The sequence below is a fragment of the Harpia harpyja genome, chromosome 12 (genome assembly GCF_026419915.1).
Source record: "Harpia harpyja isolate bHarHar1 chromosome 12, bHarHar1 primary haplotype, whole genome shotgun sequence".
NCBI classification, from domain to species: Eukaryota; Metazoa; Chordata; class Aves; order Accipitriformes; family Accipitridae; genus Harpia; species Harpia harpyja.
Genome location: NC_068951.1, coordinates 33,748,572 through 33,773,514, shown reverse-complemented (window position 1 = coordinate 33,773,514; position 24,943 = coordinate 33,748,572). Strand labels below are relative to the sequence as shown.

Here is a 24,943-nt window from a genome sequence, read left to right as displayed (position 1 = left end):
AGCGTCCCGTGCCCAGTAGCCCAGGCTGTAGAGGAGGAAACATCTCCCTGCTCCTGAGCAGGAAAACCACGGACCCCCAAAGAGCCATGGCTCCCCAGCAGGCGCAGCTCCCCAGGGATCTGGGGATAAGCAGAGCCCAGAAGGAGCAAGAAAAGGAGCAGGAGGAAGGGACCAGCCTGGAGCTGACCCTGGGGAGAGGGGGAAGAGCAGAGCATTTCCCTGGTCCCAGGGCAGGGATTTAGGGTGCAAATCCAGCCTGGTGCAATCCAGCCCTGCATGCTTCTGCAAAGAGAGGTGCCTTTCCTCTGGCCTGATCCCAGTAAGAGCATCCCCCCTGGCCAGGGTGCCAGGGATGGTGCCAGCTCCATGGGCAAAAAGCAACGGGAGACCCAGAGCTGCCTGGTGCCAGGCACACCAGTAGCAACAGCACAAATCCTTCCCTTCCAGCTGCTGGAGGGGAAGGGTGAGGGCAGGGGGAGCCCCCACCGTGTCCCCAGAGCCCCTGCAAGCCACAGGGATCACATCCTTCTCCCGCACACCCTCCAGCTCCGGGAGGAGGAGGAGGCCAGGATGCACAGCCCTGTGGTGGCTCAGCCCTTGGGGTCCTGTCCCCAGCAGGGACCCTGTGACACTGACCGTGCCCTGCAGAGGATGTCCCCAGGGTGTGTGGAAAGTCCCATCTCCCGGGCCAGGGACACCATCCAGCCCTCCCAGGAGAGCAGAGGGAGCAGGTCACCCCCTCCAAGCTGAGGGACCCACCTAGGTGCCCTCAAGCAGTGCCACTACCCCCTGCATCCCTGTGTCCCCAGCATCCCTGCCAGGGAGGGCAGTGTCCCCCCTCCTGCCGAGCAGGGACCTGGGAGAGGAGTTGGGGGACAGACAGGTTCAGATATAATCCTGGATGTGAAAAAAAGTGCTTTTTGCACTCATTCCTGTCTTTTGGGCTTAAGCCCCCACTGGGACACCCCCCCCCAGCCTGTGACAGCCACCCCAGGCTGGCCCATGTTCTTCCATGGGGGGGTCACCAGGGAAGTGGGGGGGAGTGGAGGGGCTTTGGGGTGGCCGGGCAAGAGGAGAGCAGACAGCTTGCAGGGGGGTCTGGGGGTGGGGGGCATGAAGCCAAATGCCCCCCGCTTTCCCTTTCTGCTTTCCAACTCCCTGAGCCGGTTGCCTTGGGCTGATGTGTCATTTGTTCCTGCCAGGGAAGAGGGGACACCCCCCCCCCCCTTTAAATTCCTGCTATTGTGGAGTGGGAGGCCGGGTTGGACCTGGTTGTTTAGATGACATCACCGAGCAGGTTGGGTTATAAAATGAATGAAGCAGAAAGCCCAAGTTCACTAGCTCGGCACTTCGCAGGCGGCAGGAGGGACCTCGGGGCTCCGCTCTGAACTTTGACTCCCGTCGGTCCCAGCCTCTCCCCGGGGCTCCCCGTGGCTTCCCGCTGCCTCCCCCCCCCCCCGGCCCCCCTCTTGCTCTGCCTCGCAGGATGCAGATCTCACCCTTGCTGGCTGGTGGACTTTTACTCGCTCTGCTCTCCGTCAGGCTGGAGGCGAAGCCGGCATCTCAGCTCCCACAGAAGGTATGGCTGGAACTGCCCCCGGCTCTCCCTCCTCTCCCCGTCCCGCTGAGGGTCCTAACGGCACAGGGGGGAGATGTGGGGTGCCTTTGGGGTGGCAGAGCCAGTGCAAAGTGGAGTCGTCCTTCCCCATGGGCTTTTTGAGTGCTAGGGGACCCCCCTGCTTCTTCTCCAGCCTGTCCCAAGCGTGCGTGTCCCAGGGATGTCAGCCCCAAACCAGGGGCTGGAGGGGAGCGCCGTGTGCCCCATACCCTGCGGGATCGGGGCCGGAGAGGGCGGCAGTCTGCTCCCGAGTGTCACCCCGGGACCCCGCTCCATGCCGGGCACTGGGGAAGGGAAGCAGACCTGGAGTGGGACGGGCAGCAGGTGCACGGCGGGCAGGGTGCGAGGCCAGAGCCCTCCAGGCAGCCCTGCCCAAACAGGCCAGGCAGGGGCACCCGGGGCATCCCCCGGGGAAGGGGCACCCCAAATGGGGGTGTCCCAAGGAGCTGGGTGTCCTGCGATGCTGAGGAGGAGGGATGCACCGGAGGCCACCGACACTGGGTGGCACTGCCCCGAGGGCTGGGCGCAGAGACAGGGACACGGACTGAGGGGTGCCCCAGGACAGCGGTGGGACAGGACTGGTGGTGTCCCTGTAAGGAACTGGGGTGCGGGCTGCAGAGAAAGGGGTGATACGGGGGGGTCGGGGAGATGAATGGGGGTGAGCATCCCCAGGGCTTGGTGGGCAGCAGCCCCGAGCGGGGAGAGAGACGGGGGGCCTGTGCCCCCTGTAATTGTGGGTCAGAAATGGAGGAGTGGGGGGGTCCCAGCGAGCATTAATTAGGGGAGGGGGCAGCAGGGAAGGGGAGCCCTGATCTCCCCACCGCTGCTGGGGACACTCTGCAAGGCAGGGATGTGGGGAGGGCTGCTCAGAGTAGTATCACTCTCCCGGAGCTGGGCTGGGGGCAGGAACTCCCCCCCATAACTTGAAGTGGCCTGAAAGATGGCAGGGGACGCAGTGACCCCCCCCAAATGGTCACTGCGTCCCCTGCCAGCTTTCAAGCCCCTTCAGATTATCGGGAGGGGGGGGTGCAGTGACAGCAGCACGGCTGGGGGTGCTGCACCACCAGCCCTTTTTTTTGGGGGGAATGCGGTGACCCCAGCCGGGATGGGCACGCAGTGACCGGGACAGTGCCGGGGGGGGGGGGGGCGGGGGGAAAGGCACCGCTCTGGTGTGGCCTGGGGGGATGCTCCAACCCCAGGGCAAGGAGCATGGATTTGAGGAGGGGGGAGGATGCCCTGGGCACAGTCGCGGGGTGACGGGTTGCACTGGCGGGGCGGGGGGGGCGGCTTGCGCACAGACCCCAATCCCGGCCGTGCATCGCGGGGGGGATACACCGACCCCGCTGCGCGTCCCTAATGGGGGGGTCCCCGCCCCTAAGGCGGGGGGGCTATCCTGAGGGGGGCGGCGGGGGGCGCTGTGGGGCGGCGGCTCTCTGACCCTCTCCCCCCCCCCAGGCCTCCCGCGGCTCGACGGCAGCGGCGGCGGGTCCGCCCGAGGCGGCGGCGGAGCGGGAGAAGGAGCGGGACAAGGAGCGGGACAAGGAACGCAGCAGCAGCGGCGGCGGCGGCGGCGGCGGGTCGGGCCCACGGGAGGCGCGGGAGGCGCGGGCCGAGACGCGGCCGCGGGCGGGCTGGGCGCGGCTGCTGCAGGACCCGCCGGGCCGCCGCCACAAGGGCCTCCATAAGAAGGGCCTGGGCAAGGGCTGCTTCGGCCTCAAGCTGGACCGCATCGGCGCCATGAGCGGCCTCGGCTGCTGAGGGACCCCTGGCGGTGAGCGCACGGCCGGGCCGGGGGGGTGGGGGGGTGCTGCGGGGCGCTCAGGGAAGGATGCGCCGCTCCGCCGTACGCGAGATGCCAGCGGGTAGGGTTGCAAGTAGCCAGCCCGCTGAGCCACCTGCAGACCGCGGCGTTGCTGGTGGGTAGAGAGGAGGACCCCGAAGTTGGCCTCAGTTGCGCTCCCACCCTTCCAACAACCCTCCTGCTGCCCGGCTTGCCTGCCTCTGCGGAAGGATCAGAGACCCCGGCCGTAGTTCATCGCTCCCGCAGCAGCTCAGGCTAGATTCCCCTTTCTGCGTGAGCTAGACCCACAGGCTCCGAGGAGGATGCAGAAGGAGCTCCAGTGCAGCCATACATTCCCAGTTGCTCCCTATGCTTGACAGACACAGGTGACCTATGGACGCGTGTTAGGAGGGCAGGGTACCCCCTACTCACCTGTGATGGGAGGATTAGTGAGGCACCTGTCTCAGCCATGCTCCAGTTCCCTTAATTTAAGGAAAAACAATACACATGTGCCCCAGGTGTCTCCTAGTTGTGGTGACAGCCAAGGGTAGCACTTTCCTGACTCAGACTTTGCATCTGAGCAAGTTACGGGAAGCTGGGACAAGTTCTTCCCACAGTGCTCCACAGCCACTGTGCTTAGGGGCCAGTGGGCAAGAAGCATCATTTCCCTGCAGTGACCAGTTTAGGAGGAACACAGCAGCTCCTCCCCTGCCAGCTCTTCCCGAAGGTGATGGGGGGAAGCCAGGCAGCGAGGCACCGGTCTGGCCTGGTCCCTGCCAGCAGGTCACAGGCAGATGAACTCACACCTGGGGAAGCGCTTGCCCACTGCAGCCCAGGCCACTCACTCTTCTCCCCACTGCACGGCACTGCCCCAACCACAGGGACATGCCTTGACCCTGCAGTAACATAATAGGGCACAGAGGGGACCAGACCCAGGCATCCTGCTGCTCTGCAGAGCAACGGGAAGAACAGGGCCCAACAGTGCCCACAGGACGCCAGTGCTGGTCCATGGCCCTGCCCGGAGGGATGGGTGCTGCTCCTCTGCTCCCTCGTGTAGTGGTTCCTCAGTACTCCCAAGGAATCACCCAACTCACGGCTCTAAGAAGCACACGCACACCATGCAGCCAGCTCACACGCATCCTCTCTTGTTAAATTCCCATCAGGAAAAAAAAAAAAGAGACCTCTGCTAGACCCTGGACCAGGAGGAACAGCACGCTTCCCTCAGCCTCTCCCCTAAATACCAAATAGCCAGAAAGCAAAGAGTGAGCTTCCTCCTTGCTTCAGCATGAGCAAAAAAGCTGAGAGGTCTTCTGTTGACTTCAGCATCCCCCGGCCCCATGCTAGGATTATTCTCACAGGGGTTTCAGCTTGGGACGGGTAAGGGTGTTGTATGGCAAGGACTAACAGGCACTTTGTTCTCATTCCTCACAGGGCTTTGAATCCATAGTCCATTTTCTCCTACCGTGGCCAGGCAGGGCCATCCCCCAGGCAACGCCTAGAAAAGCAGAGACCCCCCCTGGAATGGACAAAAGATGTGGCTGTGTTTTTCTTTTTGGTACGAGGAGTCATGGCACCAGCTGTTTTGGTTTTGTTATTTTTTAAAAAAGTGCTCTCTATCTTATATATATTATATATACAAACACTCACCAAGACAAGGGACAGTGCTTTTTCCAAGAGACTGATGAAGCCAGCTGTATAACATTGCTGTTTGTAAATTCATGTCATGCATAAATGTATTTATGTTGTAAAGCTATTTATATATTGTTTATAAAGAGATATTTATAAAAAAATTATTTATGTAACTAAATGAAAAGTCAAGCATTGTAACATTTTTTGTCCTAAGTAGTTGAAAAACTTAAAAAAAAAATCATTCCATGTGGCATTTTGTAACCTGTCTTTATTTATCAAATTCACATACAATTTAAATGTCAGATTGATTGATTTTAACAGAGGTAAAGAAGAAATTGTTCAGATGTTTTAGAAAAGTCAGGAGCGAGAGAAAGGCCAGCCAATATTTTAAGCTTTGATCCCGTATGCAAAAGTAAACTTGCACCCAATCCTGTGATGCTCTGACAGACCAAATCCTGCCTGGTGCTGCGTGCAGCTGCAAGCCTCTGCAGAACACAGCTCAGCTCCCCGAGAGAGCACGCGGCCTCGGGCAACTCATTTATGCCCAGATCCTGAACAGCACCGGTGGAAATAAGCCCATCATGTTCAATAGCCTAGATCCAGACTGATAGCAGCGCAACAAGAGCAGCGTTTGGCCTAGACTCATTTTAACCACTTCCAGTCTGCAGGTTTGGGTCCAAATTTTGTCCCATAACTATAGCTTTATCACTGGGCACTGTACAGAGACGCAGTCCCTGCTGACAGCAACAAAAAGACCACACTGGATCTGGCCCCCAGCTGCGCTAACGGAAGCAGAGCTTTATGCCAGAGGTGCTGTTACTCTAGGAGCCAGCAGCTCACTAAGTATCTTGTTGACATTCCCATTCGCCAAACCTTTGCAGCTAAGCTGTAAAGTCCCTTCCTCCAGCAGAGATTTATTTAACTGTGCCTGCGACAATACATAGACAGACCAAAATATACTGAGGGCTGTCTGGTAAGGATTCACGGACACAGCTGTTGCTACAGCTTCTTACTATGTAAAGTGCATGAAATAAATCGTTAAAATGACTTGGAGCTCTAAAGGAAACAGCAAGTGAGGGGGTGGGAAGCGCAGCAAACACACAAACCCCTGCATGAAGGCTCTTTGGTCTCATTCTTCAAAGAGGCCTTAGAAGAAAAAGAAAAAAAAAAAAAGAAAAAGGAAAAAGAGTGGCAGGCACCCAGCCCAGCCGTGACGGGAGTCACAAATTATGCCCTGACCATTGTAGTGGGCTGGGAAACAACAAGCATTATGTTCTGCTGGGCTCCGGTGCCTAGGATAGGGCAAAAAGAAAGTCACCCAAGACCTAGAGGCAGAGAAGTCCTTTCCCATAGCAACCACCAGGAAACCATAGAAACCTCCAGCCAGACTCTCCCCAACTATTAGAGAACATTAAAGTTTACAGAACAAGTAGATTCATCCAGACACCCGACAGGTCAATCAGGTTAGGAGCACGCACGTGACATTTCTAGCCTCATCCGAGCAAAGCCTCCATCACAGAGAGGTACCCACCTCGCAGTGCCCACAGAGTCCAGCTGGATGGGGAGCAGCAGCTGACAGACGACGTAAGATGTTGCCTATGGGGAACAAAATCAAGACCCTGGGAGGCTGGGCTGGGAGGGAGGCAGGCAGGACGGGCAGCTGGCAGCTCATGCCCTGACTGAAGGTCAGCTAGAACCCTCCAGAGATGTCTGTAGGTAATGACAACCCACTGTCAGGGCTCTGTGAGGCAAATATAACACCCGTGAAGGTCACCCTACCAGCTCTGCACACCTTTAGAGGGAAGGAGGGGCTGTACCAGGAGCTCCTAAAGAGATGCCCATCAGACGGGACTGTCCACTGTTACCCAGCAAACCTAAGGGACAATAAGGAATCACCTACTGTGCAGACCTTGCACATCAGGTCTGAACAGTGGTGTAAGAAGATGGTATGCAGGTCCCCCTCAGGGTCCTGGTCCTTGAGCATGAAGCCAGAGTAGTGACCGCAACAGAGTACCAGGCTGGGACCAAGGTGGGGCCAATTCCTCTTCCAGTTTTGGCTTTTTGCTGCAAAGCCAGAGGTGGAATGAAACCATCTGCCTGGTGACAGAGGGCCTCTCCTCAACAGAGCAGAGGGAACTCAGTCTCAGGAATTCAATCCACAAAATATGACCACCAAAGTGAGGCACAACCTGAGTTTAGGTTGGGGGAGATCCCAGAGATCACAGCCTGGGGTTGCGTACGGTCTGCATTCCCGTTTCTCCTCTGCAGCGTAGTCCGAAGAGAAAAGCACAGCCCCACAGCACGGGTTCCTTCTGTCCACTGGGCTTCCTGGAAAAGAGCAAGCCCAAGGAAAAGGACAAAGCTGCATTGCAAAAGGACACAGTTTGGCAGAAGGAGAGCGATCAGAGCAAGAGCTCCCTGTGCAGAGGGACGGGATAACAGCTTGGCTCCTTGCTTTGCTGCTTCTGCTCTGACCAGGGATAAGTCACCCTGTCCCTCAGCATGCTGGTCTCCCACCTGCAGGACAGGAACACTGTGCCCACAGCGGGGGTGTGAGCTGATGTGCAAGAGCACTCGGGGGTGAAAGAGCACTTGGGAAAACTTTCAGATCCACTCAACCTTAGCATCCACGTGGCACAGCCAGACCAGTGGATCTGATGGGCAGAGAGTGGCATTGCGAGTACAGGTCAGTTTTCAGAGCGCTGACAAGCACCTTCCTCGGTTCGGTGGACAGGCCAGAATGGGAAATGGAAACGGCTCATTAGAGCACAGCAAGCACCTGATAAGGCCACAATTGGGTCTCCCTGACAGGGCTCAGTAGGAAACAAGGCCAGCAGGAAAGAGGGGCCACAGGAATCTAATTAAGAGGGGAGGAGGCATCACATGCAGCATAAACAAATTGACCTCACGTCACTGCCTCCCTTGTGGGCCAGCTAGGTCAAATCCTCATGACATCCAGTAAAAGGATCCAGGGCTGGCACTGGAAAACTCCCTTGCCACATCCCAGCCCAGAGACAGCATAAATGAACAGCAAGAGCTGCAGCCTCACGGGAGTGGCATCTGACACCTCAACAGCGGGCTCAGAGAATGGCATTTAACAGAGGTGTATACACACACCTGGAAGTGAGGGTGGCAGGAGTCCCAAGCTCCTCTGTCCACACTTAGGTCAAACTAGCACCCATGGGACCTACAAGTTTTCTGCATTACCAGCTGAATGAGCAGTAGCCACACTCAGCTTCCAAGTGGGAGTACTTGTGACACGACATAGGAACAGTCTTGATTTCTCCTCTCCAGGAGCTATTCCTAGCATGAGATGAGCCATAGGCCCCCAGCCTGACAAAGCACACTGCTCTTTAGTGAAAAAGAACAAGAGCTTTCTCCAGCACTGTTGTACAAGTGCCTTGCAAAGCCCAAACAGGCCAGAGTAGACCTTGGAGACCCCACAACAGGGACACAGCTGCCCTCTTAAGGTGTGGGAAATCAGTTCTGTTCCCCCAGCCCACATTGCACATTCTTCCCTGGTACCATTAATGCAGCCTTTCCAAGGTATTTATTGCTGAAAGGTTACAAAGCCTAGCTCAGGTGACAGCAAATCCCAAACCAACAAAGAAAAAGAAAAGCCCAGAGCCCCAGAGCAGGAGAGCAGTGGAATTTTCCAGCTGGAAAGGGACTTCAGGCATTGAGCAGGGAGTGCCGGGGCAGCAGCACACATGCCCCTGCTACTTGCTATAGGACTTCTCTAAGCATGGGTTGCTTCCCTCAGAATGCAAAAAAACAAAGGGAAGGGATCACAGGGCAGCTTCCAGAGGGAGCCTGCGCTTGACACAAGTGCAAGTTGAAAACAAGAAGGGAATTGAATTCAGGCACCTTCCTGTCAGTCAGCAACTAACCTTGTCAGAAGGGATGGCAGCACTAACCGAATCAGGCAATTCATTAGGTTGGGGCACACAGCAAAAGCCCACGCTCTCTGGAGCAGAACTACAGTGAAAATCCAGGGTAATGAGTTGCAAACTGCCTTTGTAAATGACACTTCTGCAGTGACTCTGGCAGGCTGGGAAAAGAGCTAATAGGAAAATCATTAGGTAGCATCCCTTTGATATTGTTGAAAACGGCACGGGCTATTTTTCCTGCCCCCTCCATAATTAACCTGGTATATTACCCATAATACTCCAGGCCTATATTCCCACAGTGGACCACCTTATTTGCATCGGGGAAAAGAATGGTATGGTATATAGGAGGAAGATGACTTCTAGAAAAGCTTAAAAAGCTTTAAGATTCCCCTCCTCCTGTACACACGCATCTTCAATTCCATTAACAATGAACCTCTGCCCAGCCAGGAGACCAAAGCACTTTACAAATCTCTGTCACAAAGTCAGCATGCAAGAGAGAGGCTGTCCTGGGAAATGCAGCTGAGGAGCTGATTTGCCCAAGGTTGCTTTCTGCAGCTGTAGCAGAGCTGGAATAGAACAGAGCTCTGTGCTTTGCCCCTTATTTGTAACACTGTCCTTGTCCTTGATTTCCATTATGCTAAACCAGGCAACAGCCTGCACCTCCCTAGGTGCAGAACAGCTCTGAGGAGCAATGCCTACCCACCTGGCTTGTCTGCCAGCAAGGAGAGGTGTCATCTCACAGTCGTGATGTAAAAGGAATAGCATCACAGCTGGCGGGTGATCCTGTAGGAACTGGTGCTCTCTAACAGCTGCGAAGGTGACAATGAAACACCAAGACATTACTTATTGCATCAGTGCAAGGCACCCTTAGGACTGTGCTGATCATGAGACAGCAAGTGAAACATTAGGGCTGGTGAGATAAACAGCATCTTCAGGAAGAGTCTGGAGGGCTAGACAGCACAACTGCCAAACTTCATACCCATGAAGATACAACCCTACAGTCAGAGAAGCTCAAAATACTGGCAAAAAGGCCAATCTCTGACGGACCAAGGCTTCACTCACCCACCACAATCAGCTATTCTGGAAACACAGAGGTATCACATGTGCACAAGCATTTGAAAAATGTCCTAATGATACTGAGATTCACAAGTCTTTCTATAGGAGACCTGGAGCTGCGGAAGGGTGTCCTATCTTCTACTAAAACTACTTGAAGCAAGGACTACTGGCACAAATTATTTTGCGCTCTGTGGGGAAATACACATTTCAGGACTGTTAAATGACCTTATGGCATCATATTACTACCTAGAATTTCCAGTGTGCATGCTCATTCACTAGAGCAGGGACATCTTGTCTTCTTCTTGACAAGACAAAGCCATGGTCACAGCTATCACACTCATGCAATTTGTAGCCTGTAGCAAATACATCAGACCTCACGAGGTCTACACACTGTGGGAAGAAGCAGCGTGTGTGCCTGTGTATTTGAAGACAGGGAGCAAAGTGCTGCTCTGCCCAACCCTTTGTCTGGTTCACTAATCAGAGATGGAGGTACCACCACAGTGCCACTAAGAAGCAGGGTACAGCAAGTCAGGCTACGGGGTAAATACACACTTTCTTTATAGTACACCTCTCTAGCTTCAATCACTTACCTCTGGTAGGTCTGTGGTAGGGCCAAACTTGATGGAATATCAGCAAAATGTCAACAGTCCCTGAGAGACACCGACCTTCGCCATGGAGCAGAGTGAAACAATGACATATTTCTAAAAACTCTGCCGAGAAATTCAATCAGACTGTCAGGTTAAAATTCCATAATAAAAATACAAGGCTGAGGTTACAAGTAGGAACTGAGATCACTCTAAACTTTAATTTACATTTCCTGATGCCCCTAGGTTACTCTCTCTCAGATTACAAAAAAATAAACTAGACAGATTCAGGTTTTGGTTCCCTTGCATTAGGTCAGATGCTATAAAGGACTTAGTGGGGCAGGGCAGGGAACCAACAGAAAACTTCGTATGGGAGTAGGTGTCAGAGATCTGGCTAGCTCGGTCCTTATACTTGTGAGGCAGGTTCTTTACTTTCACCATTTGCCCATTATTCAGAATAACAAAGAGCAACACTGTTTCTCTCCATTGCAATGTTTGCAACAGACTCAGATACTGAAGTAACAAACAGCAGCATCAACACACCTAGGAATGCATAAGCTTTGACTGTTTTACCCCAGCAGGAGGTGGGCTTTATGTGGTTTTAAAAATCGGAGGCCTCTCTAAACAGCTTAGATGCACTCCTATAAACCTGTACAGAACTGAAAGTTTAGGAAAAGTCTGGTGCACCCATGCACTTTGTTACATTCTGATACAGTTATCAAAGTTGATGGCACTCTTCCTTCTGCCTCCCCTGCAATGAGTAAGCCCAACTTCCTTTTTGCACACACGGACCAATGCATTTTCCCTTCATAGGATAAGCAGAACACTACAAGCAAACACAAAGACACCCACTGGGTTCTTTATCATTTTCCATTCTTCCAGGAAGAGAAAGCTGTTCAGCAAAATTCACTTTGCAGTGCTGGTGGAAAAATGGCCATCTCTTACCACCACTCTCTTCTATGGGAACAAAAGCTTCACTTTCCCCAGCTTCACTCTGGAGAGCAGCTCTGCAGGTCCTACTCCTGTAGCCAATGCATGGAGAGACACCTGCAAGCCTGCGTGCAGCTCCACAAGCACCCATGGGATTTCAGAAGTCTGCACAAGACTGATTGCAGGATGGGTCTCAAATCTGAACACAAAAGGGTCTGTCAGCATCACTGATTTTCCCTCCTGCTCCCAACAGAAGACTAAGCTAGCATTCAACTTATCTAAGGAGGTGAGGAGGGAAATAAAAGAACAATAGATTTCGAGCCAAAACTTTCTTCTGTAAAAAGATTGACATCAGCACTGCTTTATCATGTTCCAGAATTGCCTGATGTTAGCTGGTATCAACTGAGTCACAGCAGGAATGCCAGGGACATTTGTTAGCATGAGGCACAGCTTTAGGGCTAGGGCAGTCTACCAGCACTGCAATCAGCTGAGATCCTCTCTTCCATTTTCCAGCTCAGTGCTCAATTCCATATTAAACAAGCACTAGTACAAGTGGAGCTGCAGAACACGAAGCTAGACAATAAAGCCCTGAAGAGCAGAGGGAAGGCAGCTCCATCTACTTTGTCTCCCTCCGGGTGGAGGCTGCAAACAGAAGTTCAATAGCTCAAACTCTGTCCTGCTGCAATCTTGAAGTGAGCTGCAGCTGGAGCAGCCCATTGCTGCCATAAAACGAAGTAGGGCAGGATGCTCTCCCCACATCAGGGAGCAGTGTCCAGCAGCGCTCAGACAAACAGCGGTAGCTGCCTCCAGCAGGCACAAGCAATACGTGGGAGTTTGCATCAAATCCACCTCTGCTTCCATCTCCCTCTTGTCCCCATAGCAGTTAGGCTCCCCAGGCACTTCCCACTTGAAATTTTCTGCAATTTAGCCCCCACCAGCCCCTAATTCACACAACTCCACTCCGAGCTGCTGCCCTCCCTGCACTCACAGGGAGTCAATGCAGTCTTTATCTGTTGTCCTTCTCAAACAGCATAGCACCTCCTGCATCCTTCCCTGTTAACAACTATGCCTTCTGCTTCATTCCTGGAATAGCTTCTAACTCTTTCCTTCAAGCCAGATTCATTAACCAGCTGCTGCAGAGCTGTTTGCCTCCCCCAGGTACTCTGTGCATGTCATTTGTTAATGACTCATCTCAGACTGGGCTCATTGCAAAGACACCCCCCTCCTTTTGCGGCACCAAGCGCATTGCTGGCACACCAGGAAAGCCAAACATGCAAACAGCTCAGTTCCCTCCAATACCCCATTCCCTTCTCCGTCCTCTATCGCTGTCAAGCATGGGACAGCTCTTTATTGAAAGTGCTATTTCCTCCCTTGCTTCTTTGCTGATCAAAGGCAATGTGTACCGAAGCATAAATAAGATCTTCACCCCCAGCCAGGCTTTGAGAACAGCAAAAACGTAAGAACAAACTCAAAAACTTCCAACACTAAAGAAGCTTCAGCAAACTAATGTGACTCCTGTAACTGGCAGGGAATAAACACCAAGGATGCCAAATTCACATCTATTTCCCCAGCAGACTGTGGCTTGCCGAGGAGCTAAAATGACTTCCAATGGCATTTGTATTCCTCCTGCCTCTTTGCAGGACTGATACTAAAAATGGGAAGGAAAGAAAACAGCTAGTGAGGACCACAGAACCCCTCCTCACTAGTCAAATCTAGTGAAGAACTACATGACCAGTACACTGCAGCTGTCCACGCAGGAAGCCAGAAATGGACTTAGTTCATTTCCATCACACAGATCTATTAGACTTGGGTACACAGAGTCGACCTACACCTCCTGAGAAGCTGTCAGCTAAACACTGGGAGAAGCTAGTACAGAAACTAGTACTGCCACTGCTTGGGAAACAGTTCCCTTAAGATATAGGGGAAGGCTTCGTGCTCTGGGTTTATTCACTCAGCATCCTTCCCTAGGAATTTTTTGGCTAGCATTTCTAGGGGGAGAGTTGGCAGAGAATCAGAAACCAAGGGACTTGACCCAGAGGCAACTGGATGGGAGATATTTAGATCCACCTCCCAAGATTAGAAGCTGGTGTGCCTGCACTGCAGGAGAAGAAAAGGAGAGGAATTTACTTTCACAAGTGTACAAGTCCTGTGACTGAGGACTAAAAACACACAGATGGCAAAGAATTCTGGTAGCAATAAGAGGAAGGCACGTGCATTGCACAAGCAAGTGCAGGTGACAGCTGGCTGCAGGACTGGAGCATTGTCACAGTCCTCTGCTTAAACAGCTCTCCTGCCTGCTCATGGAAAGCCCTTCTCTTTACAGCATGGAGTGAAGTGAAATGCAGGGGCCAAACTACAAAGCAGCTCTGCTAGACCTAGAGGACGGAATTGATCGGCCTAAGACAGAGCACAACTACAAGCCTTCCACAATCAGGCATCAAAGGTGTTCAGGCTCAGGACATTGGGCTCAGCTACTGGCTTTGCCACAGAACCTTCTGCACAAATTTGGACAAACTACTGACAAAATGGGAAGAGCACTTCCCTGCCTCCCGACTGCATCAGGGAGATTAGTCAGACCTTCTGATACCGTAACATCAAGAATCAAGTAAATGCTCAAGTGAACAAGTGCTGTTGGACTACGAGCCTAAAGCAGCCTCAAAGCCAAGACTCCACACTCTGACATTAAATCAGCATTTTTAATTTTTTTCTAAAATGTGCTTTTTTGTGAATTGCTGTTTCAATGCCAACCCCATCCTCCCCCCTAAAAAAAAACCCCCACACCTTGCCAAACTAGGTGCAAATCACCTGAAGTTAGTCTGTAACAAATAAAAAACACAAAACAAAGGCTGAAATGCTTTAGAATCACAACAACGTACAAAAAAAGGGAGGAAAATACAACCTGAAAGTGTTCAAAATTCAGAAAGCCTAGTCAAGTCCATTGCTTCAGCAAGGGGATGCTGCTGCGACCCCTGCCAGTGGGTCCTGGGCCACTAGCCTGCCACAACGCTAAACAGGCTCTTCTCCCATGCAGACCACTGTTGCTAGCATCCAAGGAAGAGCAAATGCATTACCCTTTGAAGGTATCGATAGGGGAAACAACTCACAAGCAGCTCTGGGAGGTGACATCACATTCAGAAGGAACACAGTTTCTAGTATGCCCCTAACCACCTGCAAGAAGGAAGGCTTGAAAGAGCAGCCTGCTTCCTCCTTATTGTATTGATGCCTCAGAGATGCAGAACAGTGCTTTAAATCTGTGAGAGATTAAAGGGCTTAGTAAGGGCAGTAAACAAACAGTTAAGTAAACAGCCCAGCACTGGATCTCATCTTCACAGGGCGAGGTAGTGTAAATTTCACCCCAGTTTAAAATACACAGGGGTAGTGGAAAGGCTGAAGACTTCCTTGTAAAGCAGTTCCTGGCCTAGAAACCTTTCTGCGGTCCCTTTGGGAATGAAAAGATCTGTGTTGATGGCTTCCTCACTCCCAGCCTGGCTTTGGTAGCCACACTTCAACCCTGGGATTCAGACACTTGCTACAGAAGTTCTCCCAGGATCTGATTTTGTACAGCATAGTAGAGCAGCTTCCTCAAGGTTAAGCAGCAATGAGACTGGCTGGGAGGGAGCAAAACTGTTCACAGATTTTTTTTTTTTTTCCTGCCCCTTTTCATTAGTCCCTCTCTTTAGAAGTCCCTCTTTACAGGGCCAGAACAGGGACACCCTGGAAATTAATAGAGGCTGCACAGTGTAACTTAGCCAGGTGCTGCTAACTGGGAGCTGTAATCAAACAGGGCTTTTATTTGCCAGCCTGGAAGTGACTGGCCCAGAACCCACTGAAAAAGGAGACGCAGGCCCTTTTTTGCTCCTCCTGTTGTCATTCCTAGCTGAATGACATTTAGATGGTATGTTCTAGTGACGGCTGGAGACCAGCCCTTTGACTTTGGACATCTTCTTTGTGGGCTGCCTTTGTTCTGTGTGTGGAGGGCACTCTCGCTCTACCAGCTGCTGTTCCATCTCCTGTGCCGACGACGAGGCTGTAGCTTTTAATGTTTTCTTTATATTTGTGACCTGGCCAAGAAGAGACAGTGAATCAGCACCTGCTTCTTCCTCCCCTCGCAGTAGAAACTCTGTCCATAAACACATTGAAAAAACCCTGGAGTATAGAGTGGAGATTATGAAATAAACTCTCCCACCAGAAACATGCTCTGTACTTGAGTTTATTAAAGGTAACGTTTCATCCTCAGTTAGAGCCAGGAGTTGCTAATATTTCCAGTCTGGGTCCAATATGGAATAACTAGAGATCACTGTTTTGTTTTTTTGTTGTTTTTTTTTTTTTCCCTAAGAGACAACGGCACAATATTGTACCACCTTTCTGGCTGGCTGCAGGGACCTACTGCTGCCTTGGTGCAGAGGGCAGCCATCCTACCATTACGTTGGCCAGAAGCAGGAAGGACAAAGGAGACTGTGAAAAAAACAAACTTACACTTAGGACAGCACTTGAAAAGGGAGAATGCCATTTGGCCTAGCTGGCTGTCTGAGCCACAGATATTTGCTAGAAGCAGAAACAGCAATTGGTTTTGTGGGAGGCAGCAGTAAAGCTTCTGCTACTCTAGCTGAAAAGGAGAGATACAGCACCAGGCACCACACTGTCCCCTGGAACCCTGTAGGGCTCACCAGAAATACAACGAGCAAACCTTAAAAAAAAAACAAAACAAAAAAACACAGGCCAAAACAAGTTTAGGAGTCAGGTGTGCCAACCCACGGCAAAGGCATCTGGCAAACCAAATGCACTATGGATGCCAATCAAGCCGCCAAGCATATGCTGCTTCAGAAGGCAAACATAAACCTGCAGGGATGCAGCACTCTGCAAGAAATAAACCCTGAGCAAGTGTCTCGGGAGGACCATTTTCACCTTTACAGCTGTATTAGCCAAGATTTGTTCTCACAAGTAAATACACATCAGCAGGGGCTAAAATCGTGTGCCCGTGCTGCCATCTACTGCCTAACTGCATATGGAGCAGAGGCAGGAGCGCTCCCAGGTCACGCTGCTGAAGACAGCATGTCAAAGCCCTGTCTGGGTGCTCAACTTGACCCCAACAGAAAGATCCCAAAGGAAGTTGTTGAGAGCACTTTTTGCAAAAGCAATGAGACTCGAGAGATTTTGTTAATTACACTTTCAGGTTTAAAACAAAAAGAACTGTTTTTTCCTTCCTGCCTTGTACAAAAGGAACAGAATTGCATCAAAGCTCTGTGTTAAAAGCACACTTTTCCTAACAAATCAATTCAGGAAACCACAGCTAGTGCAGCCACCTAGCCTAAATTTATAAAAAATTTATAAAGAAAAGTACCAACCTGCTCAGAGTGGGCAAGTTTGATGTTTGTGGTGTTACTAGCAAACAGAAGCAGATGTGTTTTCTTCCTACCCCAAACCACCACATCTGATTTGCATGATTGCTAGCCTACTTCAGAGAAGCCATGACCATTAACCAGGTGTTACCAGCTTATTTTCTTCAGTAAACAAACATTTATCAAAAAGGATAGACCAGTATGAAGTGACTCTCTACCCACCTCCATCTCTACCTGCTGCTGAGTTCGGTGATGGTTCTCTTTGTATTGGTTGGCTCTAAGTACTTGCTGCTCAATTCCTAAAAGAACCGCTTCACAACCATCGCACCTGCAAGATACAAACAATGTCAGTGTTTACGAGTCCTCTCTGGAACAGCTCAATCTGGCAATCTGAAAAGTCATGCTCACCTAAAAGTTTAGGAGATTATTAAATTTATACTTCCTGCTTAAAGATTAGAGTTCCAAAAAGCTGGCAAGAAAAAGCCTTGCGGTTTACTCAATGTATTTCACAGCATTCTTCAGCTAGTCCATGTTACTCTTACCTGCCTATCAAAAAGTAAGTGCAGGTTCAATGCACTTTCAACTTCCTTTTCAATCAGAATTACTGCTTAAACAGGGATGCAATGCATTTTTCAAAAGCAAGTAAAATTTTAAAATTAAACAAAGAAGTCAGATTGAGAGAATCCCCCTGCCTATTAAGTGTTCAAAAGACAAGAGCACTCCTCCAACACAGAACTCGTAACTGGAGAGGACATAAAAGAAATTGGCAGTGGGTTCATTGTTAACCTTCCAAACAATGCTGTAAGGCCCTGGAAGCTGCCAGAGCCCTCCCGCCGTGAGGGGATTGAGGGAGTTGGAGTAGAGAAGCAAAAAACCTGCCCCCACCTCAGGACAGCATATTTTCCCAGCAGTTTAATTACTTTTCATGCACTCATTACCACAGCAACTAGGAAGCACTTCCCAGTCAGCTCAGAACCTGCCACAGCTCCACAGTCTACAGCGGAATTTGGGTGAGAAGGGAATCCCACAAAGATGAGAAGCAGCTTCCTGGCAAAGGTACAAAAAGATAGTACCACAGTCCCAACATGGTTGCATGCAGCCTGCATTTGCAGGAACAAAGAAAAGGCAAACAAAGGCATCTGAAACTTCAAACTTGAAGAGACATCCCCTCCAAAGAACTGTGGTTCTCTAGAATTAGCCCATGCAGTTCTCATCACAGTGAAAAAGGCTGAAAAGTAACAGACAGTTCTGTTTCCCTTATCAAGTATAACAGCAGAAAGGGGAGTGGCTCCCACCATAAGACCATGAGTCCAGTTTGGCACGTCTGTTTGTAAAGGCCTTGACTCCTTGCTAGGGTTCTGCCATGTAAAAATTACATAGAGTGAGAGCAGAATCTCAAGACCTGGTATAGTTTGGCTTGATATGTAACACAAATCGAACCCTAGATGGAATCTTGGAAAACTTGCCCAATAGACTCCTCCTCCAAGTGCCTACTTACAACATAAGACTCCTGATTAATGGAACATGGTGAAATTGATCCAGCACTTGAAACTTTGAGGAATAAGAAAAAAATAGGACAAGCTATGTACAAGGAAGGTGGAGAGACTGACTTACCATTCCTGGAGCGTTTTGACAATGTTACTGATGTCTTTCTTCTGAATGTCTCTGCCAATACAAAAATCCACCTCTAGCACCTGGTTTCGTTGATCCAACTTCCCCTGGATAATATCTGTATAAACTGCTTCAATAATCAGATCTTCCAACTCCCTCAGATTCCTCATATCCAGGTCCTTCAGCAACACAGAATAAGGAATGCACTAAAAACAGCAAGTCCAAGAATAAGTTAACAGTCCTAGAGCCAAAATGAACAGCTAAGTCTCAGAAGGTCAAGACACAAATGTTTATTGTATCCTATACTTTAACCTGCAAATACAGCAGTAACTCATTGTGGCAGAACAAACACCTGCTACTAGGCTACATAGTATTCTGACACAACCTTGGTAATTCCTGAAGCTTTGGCATAGCACATTCTGGAGGAAAAAAAGGTAATGGGATTGTAGAAGAAATTAAGAGTATTGCTTAGTTTTCTCTGAACAAAAAGTCAGTGTTTTTAAGAATGATTCTACATTTCCAGCAGTGAAAGAAGCCATACAAAGTTTCCCAGGCCTTCCTGACCAATTTGCACGGCAGTTCAGACACCCCCACATCTCATCCATGGAAGTCCATTAAGTTAATGTCCCAAATGCCCCATGAGAGGACACTGTACATTACAGGTACTTTCCTAGTTGCAGGATTTTTCATGAGTACTCATGCAGTCCGATACAACTTCAATGCTGTGGAATTGATGCCATTTTCAAAACCAAAACCAAACAAGAAGACAACTGCTATCATACACAGTGTACTTTACCTTCATTCTGGAAGCCAGGCTTACAATCGTCAAGTGTTTCAGCTTGTTCTTCTGAGTCACTGTTAATTCAGGCAGGTTATCTTTGTTTGCTGTTAATGTTAAAAAGACAAGATTCAGGACTTTCCATCAAGAATTATGTAATCCAGGCTGCAGAACTTCAGGCTAGTTATACTAAACTAAACCCTGAAAGGCTGAATTCCTCCAGCTACTGTGGGTGCTGGTGAGCAGAGAGAGCTGCTGCTGATGACAGATTAGCACACCCAGGGACAGAGGGGAAAACTTAAAAAACAAGTTGGCAATTCCATTCTTCTCTGCTTCTTTAGTAATTCTAGTTTTGGAATTAGAACATACTTCACATCTACACAAGTGATGTCCTGCCAAAACAGTTGGTCAATGCTTTGTTTCTACCACCAAGTCATTTTTATTTCATTAACGAGCTGACAGAATAAAATCTTGCCCCTTTGCTCATCTGGTGGTAAATACAGTAAACGTTTTACTTCTCTGAAGAGCTGCAGAATTTAGGGTTGAAAGTGTAAACTACCAGGCTGAGGAAGAGAGGAGAAATTATTAATCTAGATGGCCTCACTGTCATCCATGTGCCTCATGAATATTTAAAAACAGAAAGGAAACTGGCAGCTTTCCAAAGCAAAGAAACTCTTTAAAATATCTGCTTTAATGGAAATTAGTGTTTCAGGGCCACTCAAGTTCTCCCATCCATCCCACCTCAATGCTCTACATTTTGACTACTTTTCCCCCTTTCTCTTTCTTCACTAGAAAAGGAAGAACGAACTGCATTGTCACATGCTGGGACGCAAGACTAATGCACAGCAAACATGCTCTAATCAGTCACAGAATTCATGAGGCTCATGTTGTTCCACAGCCACTGGAATTTCCAGTCCTTGCACTTACAGATGCCACTTCTCCTTACAGGAACTAGATAGCTTATCCACCACAGTGATAGCCAGCAGTATGACAGAATTATTTGTTACACTCTGTAATGGTTTGGATTAGGCTGCTACTCACAAATGAAGTATTCAATTGTAGCAGAATGGAAGCATAAGCACCAGAGATAAAAGCACACCTCGACAGATAGTAAGATGATTCACACATAGTCCTTCTGAAGCTGTATAAAAGTCATTATTTCGATTTGTATTCTAGCTAAGAAATGCTTCATTTTGTTTCAGCAATGCCGTCACAAAATAAAAGGTTATCCCATAAACTATATAGGTTCTTATAAATAATGCAGAACAATTTTGTCTAAGTTTTCTGCAGCTTTCATAACCAGTGTCATCTAAATTTCAAAACAGATGTCTGAAATTGCACTCTGCAGAGGTAAGTGGCCTGTGAACATCAATGAACCCTGCTACAGACCAATTCAATCCAGTGCTGCAGTTCAATCCAAACCAGTAAAACACCATAGTCTCTAGCCCTTCCTCCACATTTTAGCAATTAAAAAGCACATATGACCCAGAGACCCCCTATGAACAATTCTCCTCCCAGGCAAATTCTGTTCTTGGACACTTTCACCCAGCCACACTACACCAGGTACCACAGAAAGCAAAGAACTCCTCTGACAATTCTAAAAGGCAAAGCAGTCTTGTACTCTGCAAACAGGCGGCAGTCTCTTACCGACATAGTCTGGGTATGTTCCATATGCAAACAGGTTCAGCAGCTGGAAATAAGCAGCATTAGACCCTTCAGCAAGCTGGATAGGAAGAAAACAAAAGAAATTCCATGTAACACAGTAACAGCCAACACAACCCCGGTAGGCAACTTCTCCAGAGAATGTTTTAAGTCTACATAGGGCAAGCAGTACCCAGAAGAGCAATTATGTCCCAATCTTAAAGAGCTGAACCCTTTGTGAGGCCTCTTGAGCAGCAGCAAATTTCAGCAGTTTTAGAGTCAAGATGATCCAGCCATTTCTATGCACCAGAACTTAACTACAGTTTGGACTGTCAACTGCTTTGTGCGGTACCTTAGGAGGTAAAAGAAAAAGGCAGCTCTTAATTTCAGCTGACATCCTACAGGGCCAGCTCTTCTCATCAAGTGACAAGCAAGCAGGCAATGGTGTTGGTTGGTTAAGCATCCTTGCCATTACTGGGAAAACTGAGACAGCTTACCTGCAGAGGCACAAAAACTTCAAAGCAAAGCAAGCTTCAATATTTTAAGTGGTGTGCATTTGAAAGTAATAGCACTCCTCTCGCATGCAAACACTTCACTGGAATAAATGCAACACCAACCAGTGATTTTTATTGAGTGTTGGGGTTTTTTTAATACCATTTGCTGCACGCAGATCCAGGAAAAAAAACAGTAGTTGCAAGTTAATGCTGAATAACCATAGAGGCATTTTTCGGCATATCTAAGAGCCCGTTTGGAAAGGAAGACTTGCTGTAACCACATTACCCCAGCTGCAGAGACACTCAACCTAGATTCCCTCATTGTAGTAGAGGGGGGTGCTGGCGAGGCATTCTAAGTAAAAGCTCTGGAACTCACTTTCCACCTTGGTTTGAAATGGTTTGGATTTGGTTACCACCCAGGCCTGATACACTAGACGTCTATTCATGAAGGCTTTCAGAGAGCATTGAAGTTATGCTTTCCAGGACATTGAAGCAGTAGAAAGGGATTTTTTTCGTTGTTGGCTGGCTAGGTGCCTTCTTAAAATTGTTACTGTGCTACTGCCAGGTTTTTGCTGTATTAGCAATTGCATTAAGGTAGCAAAGCTTTATATAGGTATTTTTTAACATCTAATATATAGAGGCAAAAGCAACATCAATCTCTCATACACAAACATCTCAGAGCCAGGATAAGTTGCACCAGGCCCTTCCTAGCACAGAAATTTCATGCACAGGCTGTCTGTGGAAACTTCTAGGGATTCCTTATACCGGGAGTGCAGAAGGGGTATTAGGATAGAAACTCATCTCTTACCTCTCGCACATTTGTTAACTCCAATAGTTCTCCAAAGACATAAACCCCAGGAGCCTCCAGCACTTGATTTATAAGAGCAGTCAGAGCTGAGCCACTTGTACCTTTGGCTAGTAAAATAAACTGCTCTAGAAGATTGCAGGACGGTTTCTGCTCTCCTGCCATTCTAGGTTTTCAATCTGTCAATAAAAGAACATGATATTAATACATCCTTTCTCTGCTGAATTCTGTCTGGCAGGGGATGCGAAGGTACGCTCAGCATAGTAACGTTTTGGTGTCAGCAGAGCCAGGTTTTTCTTCAGCATTCAGAGGGCAGGCCAGGAACCCAGCAGGTTCAACTGCTGATTTACCTGGGGAGCAACAATGATTCACACAGTATCTGAGCAAAATTTCTGCAGACTGTCTGGTCAATTCCCTAAAAGGATCTACTCCTGCTAGTAGGAAAGGAGTTTAGATTCCATGTTTTTTTCAGACTATTCCTTCTACTGATGCTGCCAAATAATGCCAACTGCAAAGGTGTTTATTATTACATCTATTAGAGGCCAGCTAAGACTTCCTCCTTCCTCATCACACAGCTTCAAACCAGCAACTAACTTAATTCTCTGTGAAGAATTGATCCACCTTGCAGGCCCATACATCGTACCTTTTCCTTTGACATCACCTATAGACAAAGCGTACATATATAATTCCTATAGCTTTCTGATCCTAAAAGGCAAAAAGAACTGTGGCCTCTAAGTAGCTTACCAGTCTACATTGTACAGTTAAAGTGTTCTGGGTTAACTGGAAAGCTTAAGTGATAAAAATACCCTTTCTACAAAGGCTCTATTTCAGTCCCTGTAAAGAGAGGTTCTTTGTCTTTAGCTGTTGCCTGACATTTCTGGTGTGCATGTTGTCTCCCAGCACCCACATGTTGCTTTTGAAATGCAAACCACTGTTTATTAACAAATTCAACAAAACAAGTTGTTTGTTTACAAACAACTAAGAAAAAACTTCCGAAGCGTATTATTCAGACACCAAAGAATTTAGCAGATAAGGGGGTTTTTGTGTTATATTTGTATGGGATAATTATCGAGTATAGCATGTAACCTTTACTCTGGTGAAGAAAACCAAACACCAGAGAACCTGTCTCATTCTGTGTGACCACTGGGACAACATCTGCCCTTGTGGGGGTAGTATAGTCACACAGGTGTTTGCACTGTTTTACCATGCCTAACCAAATCAAGACTTGTGAAGGCAACGCAGCCAGCTTCCTGTATTAGTCAACTTCTAAAAATACACGTTACTCTATTCCATTACACCTGCAGGTACAAACGGTCCCAACCTGAGCAGGCAATCTTTTGCACTCTCCACACAAAGATTTCTCGGTTCTCAGTGTGAAGTCTCTTTGGGATTCTTTTCATGAAAGGCACATGTGCAGCCTGACTGAAAAGTACCTCCGTTTGGACCGAGAAATCCCTGCAATACACTAAGACACACTGTGGCTTCCTAATACACCTCAGTACTGATCTCCCAGCTCACAGATAAGGAACAGACACAGAGGACTGACAATTTTCTCAAGAAAGCACATGAAGTGACTGAGCTGGGAATGAAATCCAGATTTCACGGTTCCCGAGTTATTGTCCTCCCTCACAGGTAATCAAAACACATGCTGGTGTATGAGGTTACAAAAGACTGGTTGGCTTTATCCATGCCCTGCTAGGAAAGGAATGCCAGTTCTTTGCCCCTTTCCAAGTTAACGTTCAGACAGCTGCATTGCTATTGCAACCGGTCTGCACAACCGTGTTCACCGGCACTACCGCGCTGCTCTTTCCACAACCGACTTATCCTGGTGAGAAGCGACTGAAATACAAACGCGAGACACTTCAACGAAGCTTGCCCAAAGGCTACAACCACGCACACACGGGGATAAACCGGGTTTCTCCCCTCAGTCACGCCTTGCTGCAGCCTTTCTAAGGTACCTGAAGGGGTTTCAGGGCGGGAAGCTTCACGCAGACCCCACAGGAGGGAGGCGGGCTGCAGGGCACGGAGGGAGGCAGCCAGGCCCCGCGACCCTCCCGTCCCCACAGACCCCCGGCAGGGCCCTCGGGCCCCGCCGGGCCGGGAGTCGTGCCCCGCCGCAGGGGGTGATTTACCCGAGGTCCCGCCGCGGGGCCCTCTCGCCCCTCACCGCCCACCCCGGTCCCCGCTCGCCTCTCAGGGCTCGGGGAGCCGCACACCCGAGCAGCGCCGGGACGCGGCCGAGGAGCGGGGAAGGGTCGGTGCGCGGAAGGGCGGGCTGGCGGCTCCTCCCTTCCCCCGGCGTTACCTCTCAGCTCACGGCCTCCCCGCCTGGCCTCCCGCCCTGCGGCTCCCGGCGCCGTGCCCGCCGCGCCTCAGGCCGCCATGATGGCGGCGCCGGTGTCCCGCGCACGGCTCCTTCCCCCGGAACGCGCGGCCGCGGGCGGAGCGTTCCGTCCCCGGGCGGCCACAGGGCCCGAGCACCGCGCCCCGGCATCCCTCGGCAACCGGGCGGCTGTGGCCGGTGCACGCCCGTTCGCGGTGGGGGTGAGGCTGGCGGCCCCCCCCCCCCTCCCCCGGAGCAGGGCACGGCAGGCTGGCTGTGCTGGCGGCGGCTCCCGCGGAGCTTTGGCACGGCAAATGCCGCCTCTCCGCCTCCACCGCGTGCCGAGGAGCTGTTTAATGACAAGCAAGCGAAGCTTCTGCCTCTCTCTTTTGGGCATGTGAGGTGCCGTGGCAGCGTCGTGGGGTTTTGGCACTCCAAAATGGCCTGCGCGAAGGGCCGCCGTTG

The 24,943-nt window shown here is 49.9% G+C and overlaps 2 protein-coding genes across 14 annotated transcripts; one reads left to right on the top strand and one right to left on the bottom strand.

The window, feature by feature from the left end:
• Positions 1–1,363: 1,363 nt before the first annotated feature.
• NPPC (natriuretic peptide C) lies at positions 1,364–5,278 on the top strand. Its single transcript, XM_052803313.1, has 3 exons — positions 1,364–1,579; positions 3,074–3,389; positions 4,830–5,278. Exons 1-2 carry the CDS (start codon positions 1,487–1,489, stop codon positions 3,374–3,376), a joined length of 396 nt encoding a protein of 131 aa, XP_052659273.1. The 5' UTR covers positions 1,364–1,486; the 3' UTR covers positions 3,377–3,389; positions 4,830–5,278.
• Positions 5,276–24,654, bottom strand: COPS7B (COP9 signalosome subunit 7B). 13 transcript variants are annotated; one of them, XR_008237459.1, is made up of 9 exons: positions 24,461–24,649; positions 22,159–22,334; positions 20,863–20,938; positions 19,234–19,322; positions 18,441–18,643; positions 17,049–17,154; positions 10,564–15,548; positions 8,918–9,726; positions 5,276–7,355 (listed from the first exon to the last, which is right to left on the bottom strand). XR_008237459.1 is itself a non-coding variant. In XM_052803312.1 (7 exons), exons 2-7 carry the CDS (start codon positions 22,318–22,320, stop codon positions 10,675–10,677), a joined length of 645 nt encoding a protein of 214 aa, XP_052659272.1. In that variant the 5' UTR covers positions 22,321–22,334; positions 24,461–24,654; the 3' UTR covers positions 5,276–10,674. The 13 variants fall into 13 exon arrangements, 2 of the variants coding, with proteins under 2 accessions (XP_052659272.1, XP_052659271.1); XR_008237458.1 differs by having other exon boundaries at positions 5,276–9,090; positions 9,621–9,726; XR_008237457.1 differs by having other exon boundaries at positions 9,621–9,726.
• Between the last annotated feature and the right edge of the window lie 289 nt (positions 24,655–24,943).